Below are 23,768 nucleotides of genomic sequence, written 5' to 3' on the forward strand. Positions count from 1 at the left end.
GTGGTCTCTGCTTTGGCGGGATTGTGCCCTGAAGGGTCCAGAAAAAGAGGTTTCTTGACATTCCCAAGGTATGTTATCTTAGATGCAAAAAGACAACAGAGAGGCTCAGTTCAGGTAAAGAATGACCTTTATTATGGATAGATACTGGCCTAGGACATGACTACCCACCAGGAACTGCTGTTAGTTAACAAGTTTTAATTTCAGACCATCCTGTGTAGTTACATTAGGTCCCTGAGTTTGTAAGGCTGCCACGTAGGTCTCCCCTGAGCATGTTAGGGTTAGTACATAGTCCCTTTTCTTCCACATTGGTTAATAAAAATATATAGGTTTCAGGTACACAGTTCTACCATACATCATCTGAATATTGTATTGTCAACATATAACAAGTCAAGTCTCCTTCCATCACCATTTATCCCCTTTTACCTTCTTCTACCTTCCCCCAGCCCTCTCACACAGCATCTTTATCAGATACACCTAGTACACTAGAATCTTTTGTGTTGTGTGGCCCAAGTGGTCCTCTATACTGTTTCACCATACACATTAAATATCAGAGCCATTGCACAACTTAATGCAGCCTTCTCTACCTATCTTTTGCTCTGGTTCACTGTAGGTGAAAATCTTAGCAACTGCACCACTACAGCAAGTCAAGAATTAAAACTATTTTACCCACCACCAATGACAGGCTTCTCATTGCCATCTAGTGGGTGAGTTACACAATGCCAGAATCTAGATCTTGACGGCTTCCAAAGTCCACTTTTGCCATCAATTGTCTTAGGTTATGTTCCCTGTGAGCGGAGTCTGAGTTGGGAAGGCCTGATTAAGTGGTCTCAAGGACCACTCACTGTTTTCACTATTAGGCAGTGAAAAAAGGAGGAGGCCGCAGGGATGAGTTCGGCAAAGACTTGGCTTTAGACTCCCTGCTGGGAGCCCACCCCAGCCTTTCCCCTCCTCCTCTTCTTCCCACCCAGGTGACTTACCTTTCCCTTTCCCTCTCCTAAGCTCCAAGGGCCTTGCTTTTTGCTTCTGTTACTGTTGAAATAAACTTTCTTTTACAAAAATATGACTTTAGGAGAAGTTCAGTCTCAGCCTTCTCCCATGGGAAGCCCTGGATTGGGCACTGCACCACAGAGGTTGCCCACCCAGAGGCGGGGAGGCCGCCGCAGGCCTTCATGCTTAGTCTTTGTCTGTGGCCGCCCCCTGGGTGGAGGGTGTAACTTTCAGGCGTCCTCTCCAGGACCACTGCCGAGTGAGCAGGCTCCTGCCAGCCAAAGGCAACCCTCCATAAAAGAGTAAAGGCCTGAGGCGTGGGCAGCCAACCACGGCAGCATCTGGGGGATGAGTACACTGCCTGTTAAGGGTGCTATACTGTCTTGAGTTATTTAATTAAAAAAAAAACCTGAATAATGACAGACGGTGTGTTGTAGAATTGTGCACCTAAAACCTGTTTAATTTTGTTAACCAGTGTCGCCCCAATAAATTCAATAAAAAGGAAAAATTAAAAATTAAAAAAAACTTTAAAAATTTAAATAAAATATAAAACTGAATAATAACAATGTCGATGTAAAAACACCAAAGATGTAGAGGATTTTTATAAAAATTTATTTGAGCAAAAGAGAGGATACACCTGAAAATAAGATCTCTCAACAGAATGCTTTCGAGAATAACAGTTTGCAGTTTCTTTTATTTATTATTTTATTTTGATGTTGAGAGTACACTTATTAAAGCTGGGATCAGTGAAAAAAGGCAGGGCTTAGGGGAGAAGAAACAACACCAAAGAGCCTTGGCCGGGCTGCCTTAGCTCACTGAGAAGTCAGAGAAAATGGGCCCTTGGCGACAGGTTCAGGGAGTTAGCCTGGGACGAGCTGCCACTGCCCACTGCTCCCCTGGTTGCAAGTCTCGAGGGGTCCCTTAGAGTTTAGGAGATGCGTGCCTGTCGGGGAAGAGGTGGGGGAAGGGAGGGGCACAGGTGTGCTCCTTGGAGGGAGAGCATACCTGCAGTTTCTTTTATGCATTTGAGATTAAAATGCATAACAGATATGAAATACCTCATGAAGGTGTGAGAAAGCAGTTCTGGGATTGGGTTACAAAATATTTACACTCTTGAGGGTAGTCACAAAGGGAATTAGACCAAGGTGCTCTCTTGAGGATAGTATTAGGAGGAGTTGGAAAGGGGGCATTTCAAAGGTGTGGTGACCTAGATGCTCAGAACATGGACAGGGCTTGCTTAAGGCAAAGATAAGCCTTTTAGTGAAGAAGTTATATGCCTGGGACTTGACTACCCACCATGACCTGCCCAGTGAGGAATTTCTGATCGGATCATGCTGTGAGATTGCTTTTCATAGAACCCTTTCTTTTTGTCCACAAGAGGGAGGCAGCCTTGTGAAATTCTTGGGAAGAGTGGTCCAGGTAGTTGTGAGATGGGGACCGCGTAGCACATCTGAAAGAACCGAAAGAAGGCCAGTGTGAGTGGGATGCGGCAACCAAGCAGCATGGCATAGACAACACCTGGCTTTTCCTCCATCGCTTCCTCCCGGCACTTTTTATCCTCAAAGTATGTTGATAAAGTTACTTGTTTTCTTTGCTTTAAAATTTTTTTAAAATTTATTGACTTTTAGAGAGAAAGGAAGGTAGAAGGAGAAAGAAAAACAACAATTTGTTGTTCCATTTACTCAATGCTTTCATTGGTTGCTTCTTACGTGTGCCCTGACTGAAGATGGAACCTGCAACCTTGGTGTATCAGGATGATGCTCTGAACAACTGGGCTACCTGGCCACGGCCTACTGGTTTTCTAAATAAATAACTCTCTCTGGGAATTGCTTCTTTTTAATAACTGAGAAATGAGAGCTATAGTGTTAATTTGATTTGCACTGAGAAAATTTGAGTTGGTGACATGATTAGAAATGCTAGTCCTGCTCTCGTTAAAAATATACACCCACAGATGAGCACATAGCTCATTCTGAATGTATCAGATCTTAGATATGCATACAGCAGAACTTAGATAGCACCACTTTCATGCATTTTTATAAGGTAACAAAGTGGGTCCAATCTTGACCTTGGTTGCCTTATCTATTCTTTTTTAATTAGGCCATACTTAAATGAACCATCTTTGAAAGGGAAAACAGATTAGTTACACTAAATGATTTTCTTAAAATGCCATTTTAAAAAAAGCACTGTACCTCTTGCAATTACCTAAACTACACATTGATTTTTTTTTTCTCCCTTTCTATTATTATCTTTCTAGTAGAACTTTGTTTGGAGGTTAAAATGGCTTTCTCTGGTAGCGCCTTCCTGGCCTCATTTATAAAGTAACTACCAGGTGCAGCTGAACTCTTTTCCAGTATAGGTGGATCTCCCCACCTCCATGTGCTCGATCCTGTCTTGTGTATGTTATTCACACCACTATCAACTGTCTTGAGGGATCCCCTATTCTCCTTTCATATAGCTTTGATCCCGATCTGAGGCTTCTCGCCTGGATTTCATTCCCAACAAGTGTACCTATCTCTTAATCTTTGATTGACCCTTTGAACTGTTGCCAGATCAGTTTTTTCTCCAACCCTATTTTGATCATTATCCTAACTCTCTATAGTAATAAACTATTTCAGTCCCTTGTTTGGAGGATTGAAAGTTCTTTTCTTTATAAATTGGATCCCTTTTACTAAAATTACCTTCTTTTGTTCCCCAACAGAAAAACTCTGTTCTGCCCAGGATAGTCTCACCATCCTGTACACACAGCATGTTTTCCCTTCCTCGTTGCCTCTGTTTATCCTTTCCCCACATGCTTTCTTCTCTCCAATTCTCATCTGCTCACATCTTACCCGTCGTTCAATCCGTCCTGGAATTCTCCTGACTCCTTTAACCTCTCAGGCTTCTCTCTCTTCTGAAAAGTAGCATCAGTCGAGGACTGGTGACCTAGTATCACTTAGGATAATATGCACATGTAATTCTTGAGAAAATCAGGATGGCACTGGACCTTGCTGTACTTGCAAAGAATTCTCTTAAGTAAGTTTATTACCCTGATCAAAGAAAAAATAGAAAGAACAGAGTGGTCACACTCCTTGCTGGGTGAATTAAGCATGTTCTGTTTGACTTCACTGACGGGGGACTCTTGGGAACTTGCACCTGCTGTCTCCTGGACTTCCCCACGTGCCTTTTTGCTTTACTCATTTAGCTCTGTATCATTTTGTTATTCTAAATCATAGCCATGGGTATGAGTACAGGGTGGGGCAAAAGTAGGTTTACAGTACTTTGTATGAAAAACAATAAAATAATTAATAAATAATAGTACAAGAATAAATTTTGTTTTGCATACCCATAACTATAAATCTACTTTTACTCCACCTGTATATACTGAGTCTTGGGAGTCCTTCTAATGAGTTTGGGGACCTACCAACACACAAACCCAGTGACCCTTGGTCAGTGAATAGATAAACAAATTGTGGTACATCCATACAGTAAATATTATTCAGCAATAAAAGGGAATAAACTGTTGAGACATGTAACAAAACTGGGTGGAATTCAAAGGCATTATGCTGAGTGAGAAAAGCCAATCTCAAAAGTTAGTGTACTATGTGATCTATTTAATATGACACTTACGAAATGACAAAATCATAGTGATGGGAAACAGATCAGTAGTAGTAGATTCAGGGGAAAGGTATGATTATCAAGGGGTAATACAAGAGAGTTTGCTCTTTGGTAATGAAATATTCTGCATGGTGATGGTAGTGATACTTAGTTGAACCTACACTTGTGATAAAATTTCATAAGAACTATATGCCAAAACCTAAAACAAGAATGTGTGTAAAAACTGATGAAATCCAAAAAAATTCTATACCTCTGTACCTGAATTAATAGTGTTTTGCCTATAGCATTTTCCTGGTTTTGACAATTTACTATGGTTATGTAAGATATTATCATTGGAAAAGCTGGATAAAGGGTACATGGGAACACTCCATACTATTTTTACAGCTTCTTGTGAGTCTTAATCATGTCAAAAGGTAAAAGCATTAAAAAAAGAAAAAGAAAATTTGTGTGTGTGTATGTGTGTAAGAGAATTTTTAAAATCCCAGTGATTCCTCATGGAGTCATACTGGGCAGAGGACAATACATTGTTCTCTTTCTGGTGATCTTAGGAAACAAGCTGTGATTTCAAATCCCCTGTTAATTACCTATGCTGCTGATGAGAGAAACTAGGTGTAAATGGTGTTTTGTATTGTTAAGAAAAGCACCTCAAAGAATTTCCTTAGTGATGCAAAGGTCTAGGGAGCCTAAATTACTTTTTTGTGGGCAGGAATCATCCAAGATGTTTTTTTTTTTTGCCTTTAGAAAAAGGTTTGTCTCCCTAATTTTGGATTTAAACTGCTTCACCTGTGAGAATTATTGCTCATCTGTCCTTGGGATACCGTGTGTGTGTGTGTGTGTGTGTGTGGAGAGAGAGAGAGAGAGAGAGAGAGAGAGAGAGAGAGAGAGAGTGAGAGTTATTTGCTGAAGATTTGCCCACAGCTGACAAGAAGTCCATAGAGAGAACAAACAAGTGTACTTTCTCCTCACCCTGCTGGAGAGCAGAGGGGACTCTCTTTCATTTGTTTTTTGTCCATTTTTAAAATTGAATTGCTAAAGAAGGGTAAAAAAAATATGCCCCCACAAAATGTCACTTTGGCATGAGGATTATTTTGAACTGAAGACAACTGACAAGAAGCAGATAGAAGAAAACCTCTCTGCTTTCCCACTATTTGCCTAAAGGCAGGATATACGTGTGTAAAGGTGTCCCCTCCCCCACCTGCCCTCTCTACCAGGGAGGACAGAAGTTAACTGCCGCAGACAACTGTAGACCCTTTTCAGTCCAGGGAAATCTGTATGCACACCTTGCTTAACCTAGCCTATATCCACCATTAGTTTCCCCATATATTTGCCTTCCCACAACGTGTAACCTCTAGAGTTCTTTCATTTGCCTTGTCAATTCTCTACAAAATTATTGTTTTTCTTTTAAGATGCTGTATGAGCACAAGTTTTAACCACTGTTTTGAGTTTTACTCATCACTGAGTAACCCCGTTTGTATGCACAATACACAAGCTAATAGACTTCTGTTTGTAATACACTCTCCACAACCAGCCTCTGGTTCAGCATGGAAGACTCATCATTCTGTATTTGGTGATGGAGAGTGGCTCTTCCCTCACAGTTCCCAGTTTGTTCTATTTTCAAAAAATAGGTTTGAAAACTTTTAGGAAGAGATAGTGACTACAATAATTAACACATTGTACAGCACTAACACTCATCAATCAGAATTGACACTAATGATAAACAGCCAGAACTAGTGAAATAGCAGTAGCATCAACACTACTTACAGAAAGTGAAAACCATCTACCTTGGAATCCAAACCGTCTAAATCTGTATCAGCTATGTGCTATGGCTTCAATTACTTTTGGGCACATTATTATGTTTAAGGAAGTGTTGTATATAGTATATGTCTTGCAGAGCAGCACTACACACATATATGTGGTGCTACTTAGGTTGTGGTCCACACGTAGCCTCACCTGGAAGCTTGCTAAAAATGCAAATTCTTGGGCCCTATTCCAGAACTCCTGAATGAGAATCTCTGGAGATGGGGCCCATAAATCTGTGTTTTAATAAAATTTTCAGGCTATTCTTATGACTACTACACTTTGAACACCAATACAGACCAAAATTCTAAGAAATAAACAGTAAACTTAACGGTAGTCCCCCAAATTAATCTGGCACCTAATATACGCGTATAGTCAATTAATGTTTGGTATACAGGAAGGTGAGTGTATGAATGAATGTGAGGGCGTGAATAAAAGACACCATCACACTGAATCTTACTGCTGTTCATATATATTCAGCTGCCAACCTGTCCCATATTCTCCAGTCATTGTAGCTTAAAGCAGATGTCTGTAAAAAAAAAAAACAAACAAACTCCACTTCACTGTACTCGATTCATTGTTTTACTGCCACAGATTTTAAGTGTGATAATTGATTGGAATGTTTTAAGGTCTTTGTGAGAAGAATGCTGTTTACTGAAATAAAGATTTTATATTAAACAAGGGGCCCAGTCCTCAGATACAGTAAAGCTCTTCTTTTGTGCTTTTGGGGTTTTGTTTTCTTGTGGTTTAAGAGTAAAATTTTTCTCCAATGTAAAAATTAGTCTTTTTTTTCCCTCTGGCTAAGTCCACAGTTCACTGTTAATCCAGACACATTAATTTACAATGAAGTACATCTTTATGATGAAAATGTTACTTCTGTTATTTTAGTGGAAGGTTAAGATATTGCTCAGCAATAACTCATTCAGAAAATAATGGTGCTTAAACATTTACAATTTTATCAAGATCAATTTGTTATTTTTGAAATTATGTCCCTAAGACCACCCAATAACAAAAAGCTGTCAGGACACCCAATAAATAAGTGGAATTAGAGATACAGAACATTCCTTTCCTGCAGGTTGTTATGGGAATCTAAGGGAGATTGACTGTGAATCCATTACATTTTTATCCCACAATTAATATCACATTTCTTTTCTGGTTTTGTTTCCACTCCCCGCCCAAGAAAGGCCAGGGAAGGGCTTTTATTGAGGAAAGGGAGCACATTCCCAAGCATTGACCAGGGGTAGGGGGGGCTGTGCCCTGGGGCCTCATGCCCCCCCTTCCCTTCTGCCTGTCCTCCTGGTTCACTGAGGGACTATGGTGTCCTTCTTGCAGCTGGATGGGCCCGTGAGACCACTCTGACTGGTTGGTTAACATAAAATTTCATAGTTTGAAATTTAATGGCTAATAAAATAAAGAAAGCAGGAAAACTGGTATTTCCAAACCCCAGCAAAATTAAATGTGTTATGCCCAAGCACATAAAACCCTTTGGATAGTTGTGTGAGCAGGAGGGGGCCGAGCGTGTCAAGTCAGGTGTGATGCAGAGCTCTCTGAGGGTCCCGGTTTTGCTCTCCGGCTCCTCTCTCTGTCTTTCTCTTCAACCATCCAGTAGACGTTCGTTGCAGATCTGCTCTCTGCACAGCGCTGAGGTAAAATCTAGGGGAAATGCCAAGAAGATTAAGGCCTTGGTTTCAGGCCTTCGTGTGATTTTTATAGGCAGTTTAGCGATATAAATTGCCATTGAGCCCTGGCCGGTTTGGCTCAGTTGGTTGGGCATTGTCCCACAAGCCGAAAGTTTGCAGGTTTGATTCCTAGTCAGAGCACAGGCCTGGGTTGTGGGTTCAGTCTCTGGTCAGAGCGTGAGTAAGAGGCAACCGATCCTTATTTCTCTCTCACATCAATGTTTCTCTTCTTTTTCTCCCTCCATTCCCCTCTCTCTGGAATCAATAAAAGAAACAAAAAATTTAAATAAACTGCCATTGAAGCCCAGAGAAAGGGGATCATTTTCAACAAGAGAGATACAAGAGTGAAGGCTTCATACACAAAATACAATTGAGCTGTGAAAGATAGGTTAGTATATGGTTATTTAGACAGGTTGGGGAAATAAGACTAAATCTGGGACAAAGCACAAGGTATTGTATATCCAGTAACTTTGGAGAAAAACCACCTCAGAGAAAGGAGCGTGAGTGCAAGTATTTGGGATGGTTGTGCACATGTTATGGGCAGTAGGAAAACCACTTGTTCACCCTTTCACTGCCCAGTGTGCCACACACCGCACTAATAAAGATCGACTGGCCTTGGATGGTGATATACATAACATTGTGCTCTGGGTGTTTGGATAATTTTGGTATTTATTTTTATTTTTTAAAAATCATGTTTATTCGAGTACAGTTGTCTCAATGTTTCCCCTTTTGCCCTCCTCCACCCATCTTACACCTCCCCAACCCCCGCTCACAGTCAATTCCCAATCTGTTGTCTCTGCCCATACATGTTTTTTGTCTAGTCCCTTCCCCTTCTTTCTACCATTGTCCTCCTTCCCCATCCCCTCTGGTCACTTACAGTCTGCTTCATGATTCCATGCCTGTGGTTTATTTTGTTCATTAGTTTATTTTGTTGAATAGATTCCACTTATAGGTGAGATCATATGATATTTGTCTTTGACTGGCTTATTTCACTTAGCATAATATTCTCCAGTTCCATCCATGTTGTCACAAAAGGAAAGAGTCCTTCCTTCCTTCCTTTCTTCCTTCCTTCCTTCCTTTCTTTCTAAATGCAGATTGATTTTGTTTATTTATATTTTTAAATGTCAAAATCCATGATCAAATATTAAAAAATGTAAGTCCATTATAAGGTCTCAGCAATTAAAACAACATGACACCAACACAAAAATAATCAAGTAGGTGAATGAAATAAAATGTGCATTATAGGAACAAACATATATATCTGACAATGTAATATATGATTAAATTGATATTCAAATCAACAGGGAAAATTAGGCTTATTCAACAAATAAGGTGCATGGACCACTATTACTTGAAATAAAACAAATGTAGAGCCCTATTTCACACATTATACAAAAAATATTCAGGTGAGTTAAAGATCAATATGCAAAATCTAAGGAGTTTTAGGAGAAAATACAAAATAATACTTTTCTTACCCTAAAGTAAAATATTTAAACCCAGAAGCTATAAAGTAAAATATTGACAATATGACTACATTAAACATTTAAGACTGTACAGTTATATATATATAAAGTTTAAGGACAAGTAATAGAATAGGAAAGTATTTGCATCTCATCTAAAAAAGGGTTAATAGTTTTCTCTTTTTTTTTTAGGGAAAAAAAATCTACAAACATTTAGTCAAAAAATGGATAAAGAATACCAAAAAGTCATTTAAAGCTTTTTAAAAATAATAGAAATAGGCAAAAAATATACAAAAACAAGTTTAGCTTCAACAAATAATAAAGTAACAATTAAAATAACACTTCATTGTCATAATCAGATTAATAAGTATTAAAAATATTGGTAATATCAAGTATTATGGTGACTGTGAAAAGAACTAGGTATTCATAGACTCTTTTCTTCATCTCTTAAAGCAGTCCCTTTAGCATATCTTGCAATGCTGGTTTGGGGAAGGTGTAATCTTTTAGCCTTCTTTTGTCTGGGAAACTCCTTATTTCCCCTTCCATTCTAATTGAGAGCCTTGCTGGGTAGAGCAGTCTTGGTTGTAGGCTTTTGCTTTTCATGACTTGGACTATTTCTTGCCAGTCCCTTCTGGCTTGCAGGGTTTCTGTTGAGAAGTCAGCTGCTAGCTGTATCGAAGCTCCCTTATATGTTACTACCTCTTTCCTTTGCTGCCTTTAGGAGTCTCTGTTTGTCTCTGATATTTGCCGTTTTAATGATGATATGTCTTGGAGTGGGCCTCATTGGGTTCCTCTTCAATGGGACCCTCTGTGCTTTCTGGACTTGGGTGACTTTGTCTCTCCTCCAATTAGGGAAGTTTTCCATCATTACTTTTTCAAACAGGTTGTCTATCCCTTCCTCCTCTCCTCCTTCTGGTATCCCTATTATATGGATATTACTATGTTTCAGGTTGTCCTGCATATCCCTAAATGCCTCTTCATTCTTTTTGAGTCTTTTTTCATTTTCTTGCTCTTTCTGGGAGATTTTTTTCTACCTTGTCTTCCAGCTCGCTGATTCGATCCTCAGCTTCGTCTAGCCTGCTTTTGATTCCTTCTGCTGTGTTCTTCAATTCAGAAATTATATTCTTCATTTCCTCTTGTGTCTTATTGATAGTTTCTATGTCCTTTTTCATGCTGATATAGTTTGCAGTAAGTTCCTTGTAGTTTCCCTGTAGTTTTTTGTAATTCTCTTAGAGCTCACTGAGCTCATTGAGCTTCCTTAGAACAATTGTTTTGAACCCAATATCTGATAGTTTATTTGCCTCTATTTCATTAATTCTCTTTCTAGGGATACCTCTCTTCCCTTTGACTGCAGAGTGAAGGGTGTTTCTTTGTCTTCGCATTATTTGTGAGACTCTTCTTTTTGGCTTCTGCTTCTTAAATTGATCTGTCTTGATTTCCTGACTTTGTGGTGTGAACTTCTATGGTAGGAGACTGCTGTTTTTTCTTTTTGGATCTGCCTCTGATGATGTCAGATGTTGACCCTGTCTGACCTTAGGCAGTCTGTTTGAGATTTCCAGGAATCTACTGCCTGTGGCTGTATCCTTCAGCTGTTAATCTAGTCACTCCACACTCAGCAGTCAGGTGTAGACACCAAAGGGTGGGGCAGAGTCCCTCCTGGGGACGGGTTATTGGGTCCTGAGCAAGATGGCTGCTGCCGTATGGGGGATGAGTCAGCACTGGTATCCTGCTGGCTACTGTCTCAGTTCTCTACCCAAAGCCTCCTTCCGCAGTCTCTCTTCAGGTGTCTTTAGACCACTTTGCCCTCACCTTTGCCAGAGACCAGGGTAAGTGGCTGCAAATTAAAATTTATGCGTTGGCCTTTTAAACGGCTCTTTGCGTCTCCAGTCACTTGTTTCTGGCAGAGAGCAATCCTGCCGCTTTTCACAGGTGGTTGTTATTTGTATACTTTTTGGGCTTTTTGGTGTCGTAGGCTGGAGATCCCCACTTACGGTTTAGACCCCGCTTTTCTCAGTGAAATTCAACTGGCCCTTTCAATATCCTTCTGGTGTTGCTGCCTGTGGGCGCTCTGCCCACCTTCTTGAGTCTCTACCGCGCTCCTTACCAGTTAGGTTGTGCTAAAGCTGATTCTTCTGTCTGTCCAAGGTTAAAAGGCTCCTCTCTCACTATTGTTCAGTTGTTTGTTCCAGGTGATTTCTCCACAATTTAGTTGTAATTCTAGATTGGTCCTGGGAGGACGTCAGTGTGACTCCATTCACTCTTTCACCATCTGGATTTTCTCTAATTTCGATATTTTTGTTTGTTTGTTTGTTTTTAAATATTTATTTATTTATTTATATTTTTGGGTGTTTGGATCATTAATGGATTTTGTTTGTGTTAAAATATGCATAACATAAAACTTATTATATTAACCCTTTTAATTTTTTTAAAGATCTTATTTATTTATTTTTAGAGAGAGGAGAAAGCAGGAAGAAAGAGAGGGAGAGACACATGATGTGTAAAAGATACATTGACCTGTTGCCTCTCTCACACCCCCGACTGGGGACCTCGAGGGCAACCCAGGCATGTGCCCTGACTGGGAATCAAACAGGCAACCTTTCGATCTGCAGGCCAGCACTGACTCCACTGAGCCACACCAGCCAGGGCTTCAACCCTTTTTAACTGAAGCGACATTAAGTACATTAACATTGTTGTGGAGCCATCACCACCATCTATCTCCAGACCTTTTTTTAAAAAAGATTTTATTTACTTATTTTAGGCAGAGGGGAAGGGAAGGAGAAAGAGAGGGAGAGAAACATCAATATGTGGTTGCCTCTCACACGTCCCCTCCCCCTGGCCTGGCCTGACCTGGCCCGCAACCCAGGCACGTGCCCTGACTGGGAATCAAACTGGCGATCTTTTGGTTCAAAGGATGGTGCCCAGTCCTCTGAGCCACACCACCCAGGGCTATCTCTAGAACTTTTTATAAATAATTTTGAGGAGAAGGATGAAGGGATCACAAGACATTTAGAAAGATTTCTCTAGCACCAGTAGGAAGGGTTGACTGAGCTGTCTCACATATTCATGGGAAAGGTGAGAGAGGGAGCAGGTAAGACATTAGGAGGTTATTGCAAGAAATGTGATGCAAGGAGAGTTGTTCTTCATGGAGAAGGAAAGAATGGACAGCTATTAAAGATGCCGCCATCTATCTACAAAAAAAAGAGGTGATTGAATGGCTCTGGGGTGTGAGGGAAGCCAAAGGAGTCTAAAGTGATTTCTGAGACCCAGAGAACTAAGGACCTGGGAACCTTATTAGTTGATGGTATTTATCAATATTAGATAAAGTTTAGGAATAGGTAACTCAGAAGGAAAGAGTAGATCTGAACAGAAGGAAAGAGTGAGGACGATGAGGAACTCATCTGTTGAAATGGAGATTCTTGGTGAGACAGTTACTTGAAACATGTAGCTTAGAGTAGAAATTCTAGCCCATAAAATTGATTAGAGATATATATGTATTTTGGTTTTTCTCTTAGCGGTGATATTTCAAACCAAGATGGTGAATTAAAAGTTTCCTCTTCCCATTTTGGGGGACTTCCTATTTTCTCCATTCATTATCTTCTTCTTGGAAAAAGCTACTTTGCAACTACATGGTATATAGCTAATACATAACTGACAATCTAACCCATATGCCTGTCCACAGGCCCACTAACCCATGTATTGTATTTAGTGTCATGCTGAGCACTTAATATGTTATCTGATAGACAATTCACAACTCCATGAATTTGCTATTAGTAGCTCCATTTTCCGGATGAGAAACTCAGGGAGAGGCATACGAAACATGGATCTCTCTTGAAGCCACATAGTAAGTAGTAGAGTCTGACTTTGAACCCAGCTCTTCCTAAATCCCTAGGCGGTGCTTTCAGAAGCACTTTACTGATGGTTTTTAATTTGTCCCAGTATGCTTTCGTTTCCTCTTTTTCACTTTCAAATTTTTACGTATCAGATAAAATTCCTCTGTGGCTCAGTAAAGTGCTAGGTACTAATGAGGGTAGTCCAAGGGGCTTAAGCTCCCCTTTGTTGACAAAATACTGTATTTGAAAATTTGTTAGTTACAGAGGCATTAAAGAATGTTTACCTCTAACTTCCATAATATTACAATATCTCTAATAGGTAAATACAAAGTTTCCTTTTATTTAAAAAAGAGCAGACAAAGAAAACATTTTACACACACATACACGTGCTTTTTTTTTTTTTTTTTTTTTGTCTTTCCTCTTGAGTGATGCAACAGAGACCTCTTCTGGTCAAGAAGCAGAAGTCATAAGTGAAAAAGCAACTTCGAAAAAGTTAAGATGGAGAGAATTGGTAAAGGAGAAAATAGAATACGAAATAAGCTTCCTATTGACTTTGGAACTCTGAGAAGCAGAACAGAGAGAGGAGTGTATTCCACACATGGGGGGCAGCGTGTGCAAGAGTGAAAGTGCTCCTTCATTTCTAATGATAAAACTTGTTAAAGATAAAAAGGCTGCAAATAATGTATAAAGATACGAGGCTATAAATAGGGATCATTCATAATTCCACCATCCAGAAAAAACAAATAAACCTGTATACATTTTGATGCACTGCTTCTAGCATTGTTTTCTGGTTATATACATTCATTATATACATTATAATTGAAAACCTTTTTCAACCATAAAACCGGGTAAATTCTGATCTTTTCAATTTAAAAGAAGAAAAAGCTGTCTTCTGATAGCAGGCTTCTAAAGGTAAATAATTTACAAGGCAGAGAAATTTCAGTGAGCATCTTAAACTGGACCACATATTGCCAGGGCCCCAGTTAATGCGCTGAGATGCACGAGCTTGGTGAGTGGAGTGCCGGTTCCATTCTGGCCACTGCTCGCCTTTTCTGCCAGGCCCCCCTGTGTGCGGCACACCTATACGCCTGCTAAGGCCGGCCCCTCAGCCTGCCAGGAAGCGAATTAGCAATGGTCATATCACCAATATCCTCCATAGATAAAAATATATCCATTGGCATTTTTAACCTTGGAAATCCCAGACATTTCATAATCACTGGGACTAATCCACCTCGATTGAAATGCAGCACAATATTCTGCTCTCTTGTGAGGAAATTTACAGCTTCGAACCAACCCATGGTGGATGGAGGAGGAGGGCTTTGAAAGGAGGAGGCCAAAAAGAACTTACATTTAGGAGACAAAAATTAAGTGATGGACTATCTGACAGATATTTCAGATGTAACTACGGGGTCACCAAAAAGGAAAAACTAAGTAGGAAAACAGAATAATTGCTGTGCTAGGGCTATAAGACTGTCACTGAGTTGGACCTCACAGAAGATGAATGGGTTAACACAACTGAAAGTGAACAATATATTCAAATGTTTTCGTAAGGCAAGAACCAAGCGTTGTACATTGTTCAGTTCAATTCTTTATTTGAGATCTTTATTTTATTGCTTTCTTTTTTTTTTGAGAGTGAGAGACATCAATTTGTTTTCACTCACTCGTGCACTCATTGGTTAATTCTGTTATGTGCCCTGACCAGAGATCAAACCCACAATCTTATAGTATCAGGATGACATTCTAACAAACTGAGCTACCTGGCCACGGCAAGATATTTTTCAATTTAGTCCTAGAGATGCATCAAGACCCTACTTAGGTGAGCTTCTGGAGTTCAAGGTGCCCCTGCAGAGAGCTTAGTCTCCGTATTATATCCTACAGCATCCCTGTTCCTCATTTCTGTGAAGCTTCAGGTGTCACCTCAGATTTTAAATTCTAATTAAGTGGTATAAACATAAAGAAGTATTTTAAATTACAACTTGAAGACCTGGCTGAAAATTATCTCATTACCAGCTGAATTTGCCTTTGTTTTGAATGGAAGAGAAAGCAACAGAGAAATACTTAACAGGAACACAGTCTTGTCAATGTCTACTCTTGAGGAGAAATGGGTTTATTGTCTCAGGTCATTCTTAGAGGTAAGGTAGGATTAGGGGACTACAGGAAGTACAGATCTTTTTTCTTTATTTGACATAGAACATTATATTAGTTTCAGGTGTACAACATAGTGTATAGACATTATATTTCTTATGATGTGATCACGATAAATCTAGTAACCATGTGGAAGTAAAAGTCTTCAACTCATCCTATAGTGCTTTTAGAAATTCAACACTGTCTGCTTTTTATTTTTTTAATTCAGATGTATAAAATATTCTGGAGTAGTCTCAGCTATTTCTTAGTCTGAATTAAGTGGTAGAATGACACAAATATATAAATTAATATTTCACTGTTTTTCTTCCTCACATACTTTTGATGAGTGTCTAGTACTTGTCAGATGAGGAGATAGGATTATTCTAGTATCTCTTCTAAATCTTCTGACTGGACTTTGTTTTATTAGAGAACTTGGATCTAAAGGACCACAGGATTTGTTAGAACTATTGTTTAAAGTGTGAGGCTAGAGTTCTACTTCTAGCATGACTATGTGAGGTACTCTGTTTGCAGACTCGCTCTCCAGAAAAATTAGTGATAATTACACAACTGGGGGGTGGGGGCAAAAAACCCCCCTGAATTTATTTGTGAAAAGTTGTGTATTTATTCTTAGATGTTTTAAACTTCAGTCACCTTCAAAATACTCTCCATTTGATGCAATACACCCATCAAGATTTTTTACCATTGCTCAAAACAGTTTTTGGACTCTTGGGTTTTGATATGTTTTAGTGCTTCTGCTATTTTTTTGTTTCACCTCTTCCACACTGGCAAAAACGTTTCCCTTGGAGGGATTTTTTCATTGGGGTGGGGGTGGGGGACAAAAAACAAAGTCGGGGTGAGATCAGGTAACTAAAGTGAGTGGGCACAGGGGTCATGCTGTTTTTTGGTCAAAAACAGCTGAACACTGAGTATGTAAATCACCCATTACACATTGAGTCTTCAAAAATAAATTCACTGAGGCCAAATGCAGCCTCTCAAAACGCCAGCTGCTACACTGGTACGGATGTGTTCCTAGAACACTCACCTAGCCGGGGAAGCCTGTACTCCAAGGGGCCTGCCCTCCAGAAGATAATTCTGGGTTTTGGGGCGGTCCCTCCTGTAAAAGGACAACCATACGAAGTCTCTAGAAGTGGTCCTGGGTGCATACAGAAAATGAAGAAACATTTACTTATTTGAAAACATTTACTAAAGGTCAGTGAACATTGAAGTGTTTGAACCAGGCCCTACCACTTCCCTCCCCCTTCCCAGCCCCCAGTGGAAACGCTCCTGCAAACTGATGCAGCCAAGAACACAGGGCTCTTCCCCCTCAGCTTCTGACTGGAGGGCTATCTTCCCAGGAGGACCAGAATATCAGTAGTTCTCACCCTGGCCCCAGCTGCATGTTTCTGAGCCTGAGTTCGAAGCAGGTGTGGCCAAGAGGTGGGGGCTCCCTCTTCTGCGCAGCCCTGGTTTGCGGGGATAAGAGCTCTGCCCTGGTCACGGAGCCCCTGAGAATACAGGGCCTCAATGCCCTTGGCCCAGATCTTAAGGTGGCGGCTCCATGCTGGGAGAGACAAGCCGAGAAAACCGGAAGCTACTGTCACCCTACTCCACAGAGTGATCAGCTTCTAGAGTGGGGGTATCACTTTGAAAGTGTGCCGTTGTCCTTTGGCCATGGCTCAGAGATTTTTTTCTGGGAGAAAAAGCAGGCCTTAAACTATAGAGCTCCTAATTTCTTCCCTGAGGAACTGACTTCATTTGCAAGCGTGTATGGAGAAGTTCAAGCCTAAGGTTACTTTAAAAAAAAAAAAAAGGTTGTGGTGAAGGGCAATTGGAGATACAGGCTGAATTGTAGGGTTTTACCTCAGAGAACCAGGGAAAGGGACAGCTAGGAGGAACCTGCCTGGAGTCAGAACAAATCATACTGACACTGGGAACCATTCCTTCAAAAGAGCCCAAATTTGATGGGATTAGTCTATGGAGAAATCCTTTCCCTAGGACATTATTTAAAATAATAGAGCAAACAGTCTGTAATTAGTAGAGCTTATCCGCTGGGCAGTGGTCATGAAAGGCGTCAGAAGGAACCTTGCCAAACACTTCTAATTACCATGTTGATTAGTTACCAGTGTCCAGAGCCCTGGGGAGGGGGGCGGGGCCGTGCTTAGGAAGAGGCTTTCGAGGGCAGTCAGAAAAGTAGCTAAAATAATTCCATATCCTGCAAGTCTCTATCAGTCTGGCTCACTTGACATTGAGAATTGGAGAGGATGAATAATAAACATGGAGTGAGAAGGAGAGAAAGATAGTGTGATGAGGTTAGGCAGGGCTGGATCGGTCAGCTCTTCCTTAGCTATTTGCTATGAAATCAATGAGACAGTTTTTCTTGCTCTCCCACTTCAGCTCAGATGTTCGGAGCCTATTTCCATTCTAAAGCTTTTATAATGTAAACAGTACGCAATTGACTTAGAGCCTTTAAGCTGAACCTGTCGCTAAAATATAAATGTACAATGGACTTAAACATTTATGAGAGAGAGAGCAATTGCAACACTTCATCACTTTATTCTTCTTTCATCAAACCAGTCGTCTCCTGAAGCCATGGGAAATCACTGTGCTTTGGTATTTGGAGAGAGGTGAATGCATAGGCATATCTGCAATTTTTATTTCTGGTGGGCTTTTTTTGGAGACAAGTTTACGATCTTCCCCATGGCAAAGCCTTTCACTGTGATTCAAGAACAGAGAGTCTTCTAAAGGGCCAGCATGGATCCCACACACTCTGGCATGCTAAGAGAAAAAACAAACAAACAAAAAGCCCCCCTACTGTGTATGACCCTGAGCATCACTTTATTAGAATAAAATGTCAGTTGCCTGATAGTTTTTCTAACTGCCCCTGTGGAGAAGGAAAGTCTAGTGGACAGAGCAACACCCCTTCTTCAAAATCAGTGCTTCCTCGCCGGCGTCTTCGGTGGCCAGGAAGAGCGGGGTACACTGCAGACCATAGAGAGAAACCTGTACGAGTTAACCTGGCTGCGGCCGGCCAGCCGCGGGGTCCGGGTGAGGAAGGGAGGCAAAGCTGCTTCCCCTAGGCCTTGCCCACGATCCCCTCAGCCCCCGGACTCGGTCTTGGTTCTGTGAGTTGGTGTGTAGGAACCCTGAGCGTGGGGTCACCGCGCTCTCAACCAGTTCCAAGCCAGAGGCAAAGCCTGAAACGGGCCCTCTGGGAAGTGAAGCCTTTGTCCCAGAGGTCACCACCCGGTACCCTGGGAATCTGGAGCGCTTAGCTGTGGCCAGGAAAGGGCGGGGTTGGAGGGCAGGGTGACCCTCCCGTGAGCACTGGCACAGGTTGCGAGGTATAAGGACTCAGCGCCCCGGAGAAGCGCTTGTTAAGCATCACAGTGGCCAGGGGGTGGTTTCCGCATCCACATGTGTATGGGCTGTTAAAAAGCACCTTTACAGCACCGAAAATGTGGTGGCTTGTGAAAGAAGAAGCAGGTGCTGACGCAGGGATGCTTAGAGGCAGGGACCAGCTTCATGGTCTACCAACCAACTCCGTGGGAGGCAGCCTCAGATTCGGTGTGTTCGTTTTCCTGCGCTGATTTAAAGGATAAGGCCACTGCGGAGCGCTGTGCCCGAAGGTGGCGCGGTGCTACAGGAGCCTCTGAAAATGTATGAATGAAGTCGAGGCCTTGTTTGGAACGGGTAAATATCAATCTGTCAGCTCTTTCATCCATCAGAAGAGAGCACTTGGAAGAAGAGCCAACTTGGAAGTTTTATGCAATAATGTAACTGGAGAATGATGTTAGCCGTTAACATCATCCCCTCCTGCCCTGGCCGGTGTGGCTCAGCTGGTGGGGCGTCCTCCCAAAGTGAAAGGTCACTGGTAGGAGCACATGTCTGGGTTTCTGGTTGGGTCCCCAGGTTGGGGCACCTGTGGGAAGGAAGGTGGCCATTCAGTGTTTCTCTCTAATAAAAATGTTTCTCTCCCTCTTTTCCCCTCTCTCTAAAATAAAAATAAAATAAAATTTAGAAAACAAAATCATCCCCTCGTTCCCTTGTGTGTGTATGGGGCTAAAGCCTTCTCCTTTCTTGGACATGAGAGAAGTGTCTGAGAAAAGCTGTCACCAATTGTAATTGTTTTGAAGGACAAGTTAAATGTTTATAAGTTAAAGGATAAAGGCATATTATAAACTCTTAAAAAAAAAAGGCAGAAGTTAGATTCTGAACTTTAACTTCACTACTATGTGACCTTGTACAACTTGCCTCCATGAGACTCAAGTCTCAAGTTTTCTCAAAAATAAAATAGAAATTATTAAAGCATTCTGTGAGTCCTTTACATGTGAGCAAAAAAACTTTTACCATGTGAGTAAAAAACTTTTGCCAGCTACTAAATGTATTAAATAGATAGAAAGCATATCGCTGCTACTGTCGCTGCTGCTGGATAAATAAGAGCTACCTCAGGTTATTGTCTTAAGTATACATCTCTTTCTGGTTGTTCAGTACTGCTGAATAACATTCTGGCTCAGTCTTTAATGTAGCCCTATCTCTGCTATGCTGTGTTTTCCTTTTTATGTTGTTAAATAGTTATATTATCTTTTGCAGAAATAGTGGTGAAAGTAAGTAGAAGGAAAGAAAGCACAGCTAGCATTTACTCACTGTACATTCACTTCATCTCATTCTTATTTTCACTTTTACTCTGTAAGGTAGAATGTTCTGTATGTCAGTCACTAATTACATTGAAAAAATTGTTAGGAAGATTGTTAAGTAAGTTGTAAAAGTGAAATAGTTATGAAAAATTATGCTGAATTATAAAGAGTAAGTTCAAGGATAAAAAATGTTTTGATACATTCATAACAGTTCTTCATTATTGACTTCAACTCGAAGTTTACACCCTGTAGTTCTAGTAGACAACAAAGACAAAATTACTACTGATATTGTCACTATGCTAAAGCTACTTAGGATGCTGAAAATGACAAAATGACTCAATTAGCCACTAAATTATATGAAATACAGCCTAATATTAAGATTGTAGAAAGCTTTAATAATCATATAAATATGGTATGTCTGTTATCTGACTCTTGATTTCCTTAGTGCTATCTTTGTTATCCAAATATCACATAAAATACATATAAAATAATCATCTCAGGATAAATGACAGCTTTATTACATTGTATGTGTGCATTTTATAAGAAAATAATTGAGTCATATTTTTAGGACATGTATTTTTACATCATAGAATAGTCATATTTTTTTAACGTCATCTCTGTCTTGGCAAAGTATATTCTTATTGAACGTTAATTGCTTATCTATTAGAAATTTGCAAACTAGCGATACACATTTGTTTCTAAGAATCCTTAGTTGGAATCTCCTCTTGTAGTCTGATTATACTATTCTCCTTTAAAGAAACAATTTACCTTTTAACAAGTGAATGGTCAGTATGAATTTGGAAAGTGTTTTGAAACTACTGACTGAATAGGAGCAGGGAATGGGCAATGAGTCTTATCTGTAAATCTAGCCCAACTGTTCCCATAGCTCTCAACCTAAATATGCAGTGCAACTTTAAAAATACATGCTCTGTACTGTAGCTTTAATATTAATGGGCCCTAATTCTGATGAGCTTCTTAATTGTGTGGAGAAAAAGGTAGACATAGGGTTCTGAAATCTTTCAGTGTGTCCATTTTTAGGATTGTAATTGGGTTATTTGACTAGATATTGCTATTTAAGTTTCGTTTGCAAGTTCGTGTGTAAGTACATCAAATATTTTTGTCAGAGAATAGAATGGTATTTGCCAGGACCTACCTGGGAGGAGCTTAAAAATGAGATGTAAGTAAAAGGGTACAAATTTTCACTTATAAGAAGAGTAAGTTCTGAGGATCTAATATTTAGCATGGTGACGACAATTAATAATATGGTATCATGTACTTGAATGTTGTTAAGAGTAGACCTGAAGCCTTCTCACCAAAAGAAAAGAAGAGTTCCTACGCGAGGTGACGGACGTGTTCATTACATGACCCTGGCCATCACTCCACAACGATTATCAAAACCTCCCATTGAACACTTTAAATGTATGCAGTTACATTTGCCCATTATTCCTCAGTAAAGCTGGAAAAAATACAAAGTAAGTTTTAAAATAGCTTTTGTGTAATAATTGTGCCTATTCATTATATTAAATAACACAGTACTTTTTATTATAAATATTTATAGGAAAATACCTTCAGATTTATACTCCTGAATTCCATACTTTCTTTCCAAGGCATAACGTAGTATCTCGGGATCATCCCTTGCTTTAATGAAAATCGTGGCAAATGAACCTCACTACTCCTGATTAGGAAGGCAAGGAGAAAAAGATATTTTGTGAGTTAAATACAATCATTTTTGTATTACTTTCTAGGGAATGGAGGCAGTTGTGTCCTGTCCATGAAGTTGGGACCCTGCTTCTGCAGGACAGAGAAGTGCCATTGTTTAAAGCTCCCCTGATCGATAACCAGCCCATTAAATACCTAAGTATCACCAAGATCAAGAGTCAGGCCTGGATATCTGTACCTCCAACTGTTTGGGGGCCTTTACAAGTTGCTCACCATGTTCAATTTAACCTGATTTTCAGGGAAAAGACACAGCACCATCATTTGCCTCAGGCCTATCCATTGCCTAAAGGAATCCCTGGCCAGTCACAAAAAAAAAAGGTACCCAATTTAGCTCCTGAATTTAGTACGTACATGCTATACACTCAGGTCAGATTTTCTTTCCCTGCAGACATAGTTTCCCTCTGGAACATAACGCTGTCTTTATCCGTACCAGGAGGAAGCACAGAATTATTGTCCTCCAAAAAAAAAAAAAAAGAAACAACAAAAAACCCAAGCCCACAAACCCTTCAGTACTCACTTATTATCAGGTTTATGTGACTTCTCATCAGAAGAGTTGTTGGCAAGTTTAGGTAGGAGAGGGCAAGTGTCTTTTCCTGAAGCCATCACTGCCAGGAGTGGTGGGGATTCTCATATAGAACTTCACTAATCCACTAGTCTAATTATGATGACATGGCTGGCTCAGAGGTAACAATGTCCTGCTAACTTCATACCAGCCCATTAGCAGTTGATTAAAAGTGTAGGCCTGAGACCTGTTTTCAGTGGTTATTTTATACCCCTCTTTTTTTTTTCTTGGAGAACAAAATTTTGTTCTAAAAATAGATTTCAATAACAATGAAATGGCAAAAGTTGGTCATTATAATAAAAAGTAGGAAGAATTTGCTTTAAATTTTTTTTCTGAAAAAAATACAAAATCGTCACTGTAATATACTGCCAAGTCTCATTTATCTATATTTGAATTACTCATTTTATGAATTATCCAGGGAAATTTAAAAATCATTGATTAGATTCTGCCCAATAGTTAGATATACATCTGGATTGCTTTTATCTCTAAGTAAATACATTCTTAAGGAATGCAAACAAAATTGAACATTTTACTTCATTAAACATAATTAGGAAGGTAAATTTATGCTTAGGAAATGTGCTCTAAGGCACACTATTGGGTTGAATCACCATTTCTCTCAATTTTTGCACATAACCCAAAATGGCTGCGGTTTACTTTGACTAATCTAAGATAAAAATACTGTCAGTATTTAGTGTGACTAAATGCCACTTTTGTCAAAACTTGACCTGAGTTTTGAGTGCCAGAATATAAACTGTGGAACTGAAAACACTGCTAAATATGTTGACTAATACTCGTGTCCTGGTGTCCCAATAACTGTGTCTTTTCTCTCCATTAACACATGTGTGAAGCTACCTGTCATCAGCAAGGGAGGAAGGGGAGGACCTGAGGAATATGCAAGTAAGGAAGCAGGAAGTTTCCTGTCTTAAAAATTCCCATTTAAAGCATCACAGGAATTTATACCGAAATACATTCGTGTTCTAGTATACAAATGCAGTTTTCTCAAAGCTTTCAGTAAAATCTACAGAGCAAAGAAATGCAACATTTTTTATCCTGTAAAAGGTTTAGTAGCTAGAGGGGAGCTCCACAATCCTTTTGCTTGATGAACAGATCATTAGTCTGTATTTCTGACAAGTAGAGCTCTAAATATTGTTTTAGAAATCACATATGGGGCTTTTATTTTTAAAGTTAGTTAACACAACATTAAATATTTCTAGCTATTGAAAGCAGCTCTATGTCTCTTTAAAAATTCACTATGTAATTAATAGCTGAATATGAAATAAAGCAATTTCCAGTGGCGATGGTAGTCTCAAAGTAGCAAATCTAACTTCCTATTTAATACTAACAACTACATCTTTAAAACATTATCCTGTTAAATATTGCAA

The 23,768-nt window shown here is 39.9% G+C and overlaps 1 protein-coding gene across 1 annotated transcript; it reads right to left on the reverse strand.

The window, feature by feature from the left end:
* Positions 1 to 18,036: 18,036 nt before the first annotated feature.
* Positions 18,037 to 22,491, reverse strand: SPMIP10 (sperm microtubule inner protein 10). Its single transcript, XM_054589321.1, has 3 exons — positions 22,342 to 22,491; positions 21,672 to 21,780; positions 18,037 to 18,246 (listed from the first exon to the last, which is right to left on the reverse strand). The coding sequence occupies exons 1-3, from the start codon at positions 22,425 to 22,427 to the stop codon at positions 18,037 to 18,039; spliced, it is 405 nt and encodes a 134-aa protein (XP_054445296.1). The 5' UTR covers positions 22,428 to 22,491.
* Positions 22,492 to 23,768: the final 1,277 nt, after the last annotated feature.

This window comes from Pteronotus mesoamericanus, unplaced genomic scaffold, assembly GCF_021234165.1.
Source record: "Pteronotus mesoamericanus isolate MK-2021 breed Mesoamerican mustached bat unplaced genomic scaffold, CSHL_Meso_final scaffold_167, whole genome shotgun sequence".
In the NCBI taxonomy this organism is placed as follows: Eukaryota; Metazoa; Chordata; class Mammalia; order Chiroptera; family Mormoopidae; genus Pteronotus; species Pteronotus mesoamericanus.

Bases quoted from the DNA above. Each gene is read 5' to 3' on its own strand.
- SPMIP10 (XM_054589321.1), bottom strand. From the start codon at position 22,427: ATGGCTTCAGGAAAAGACACTTGCCCTCTCCTACCTAAACTTGCCAAC. The intron at 21,781-22,341 runs GTGAGTACTGAA...CTTCCTAATCAG, and splicing joins TCACATAAACCTGATAATAA to GAGTAGTGAGGTTCATTTGC. The intron at 18,247-21,671 runs GTATTTTCCTAT...TTTTTCTCTTAG, and splicing joins TCAGGAGTATAAATCTGAAG to CATGCCAGAGTGTGTGGGAT.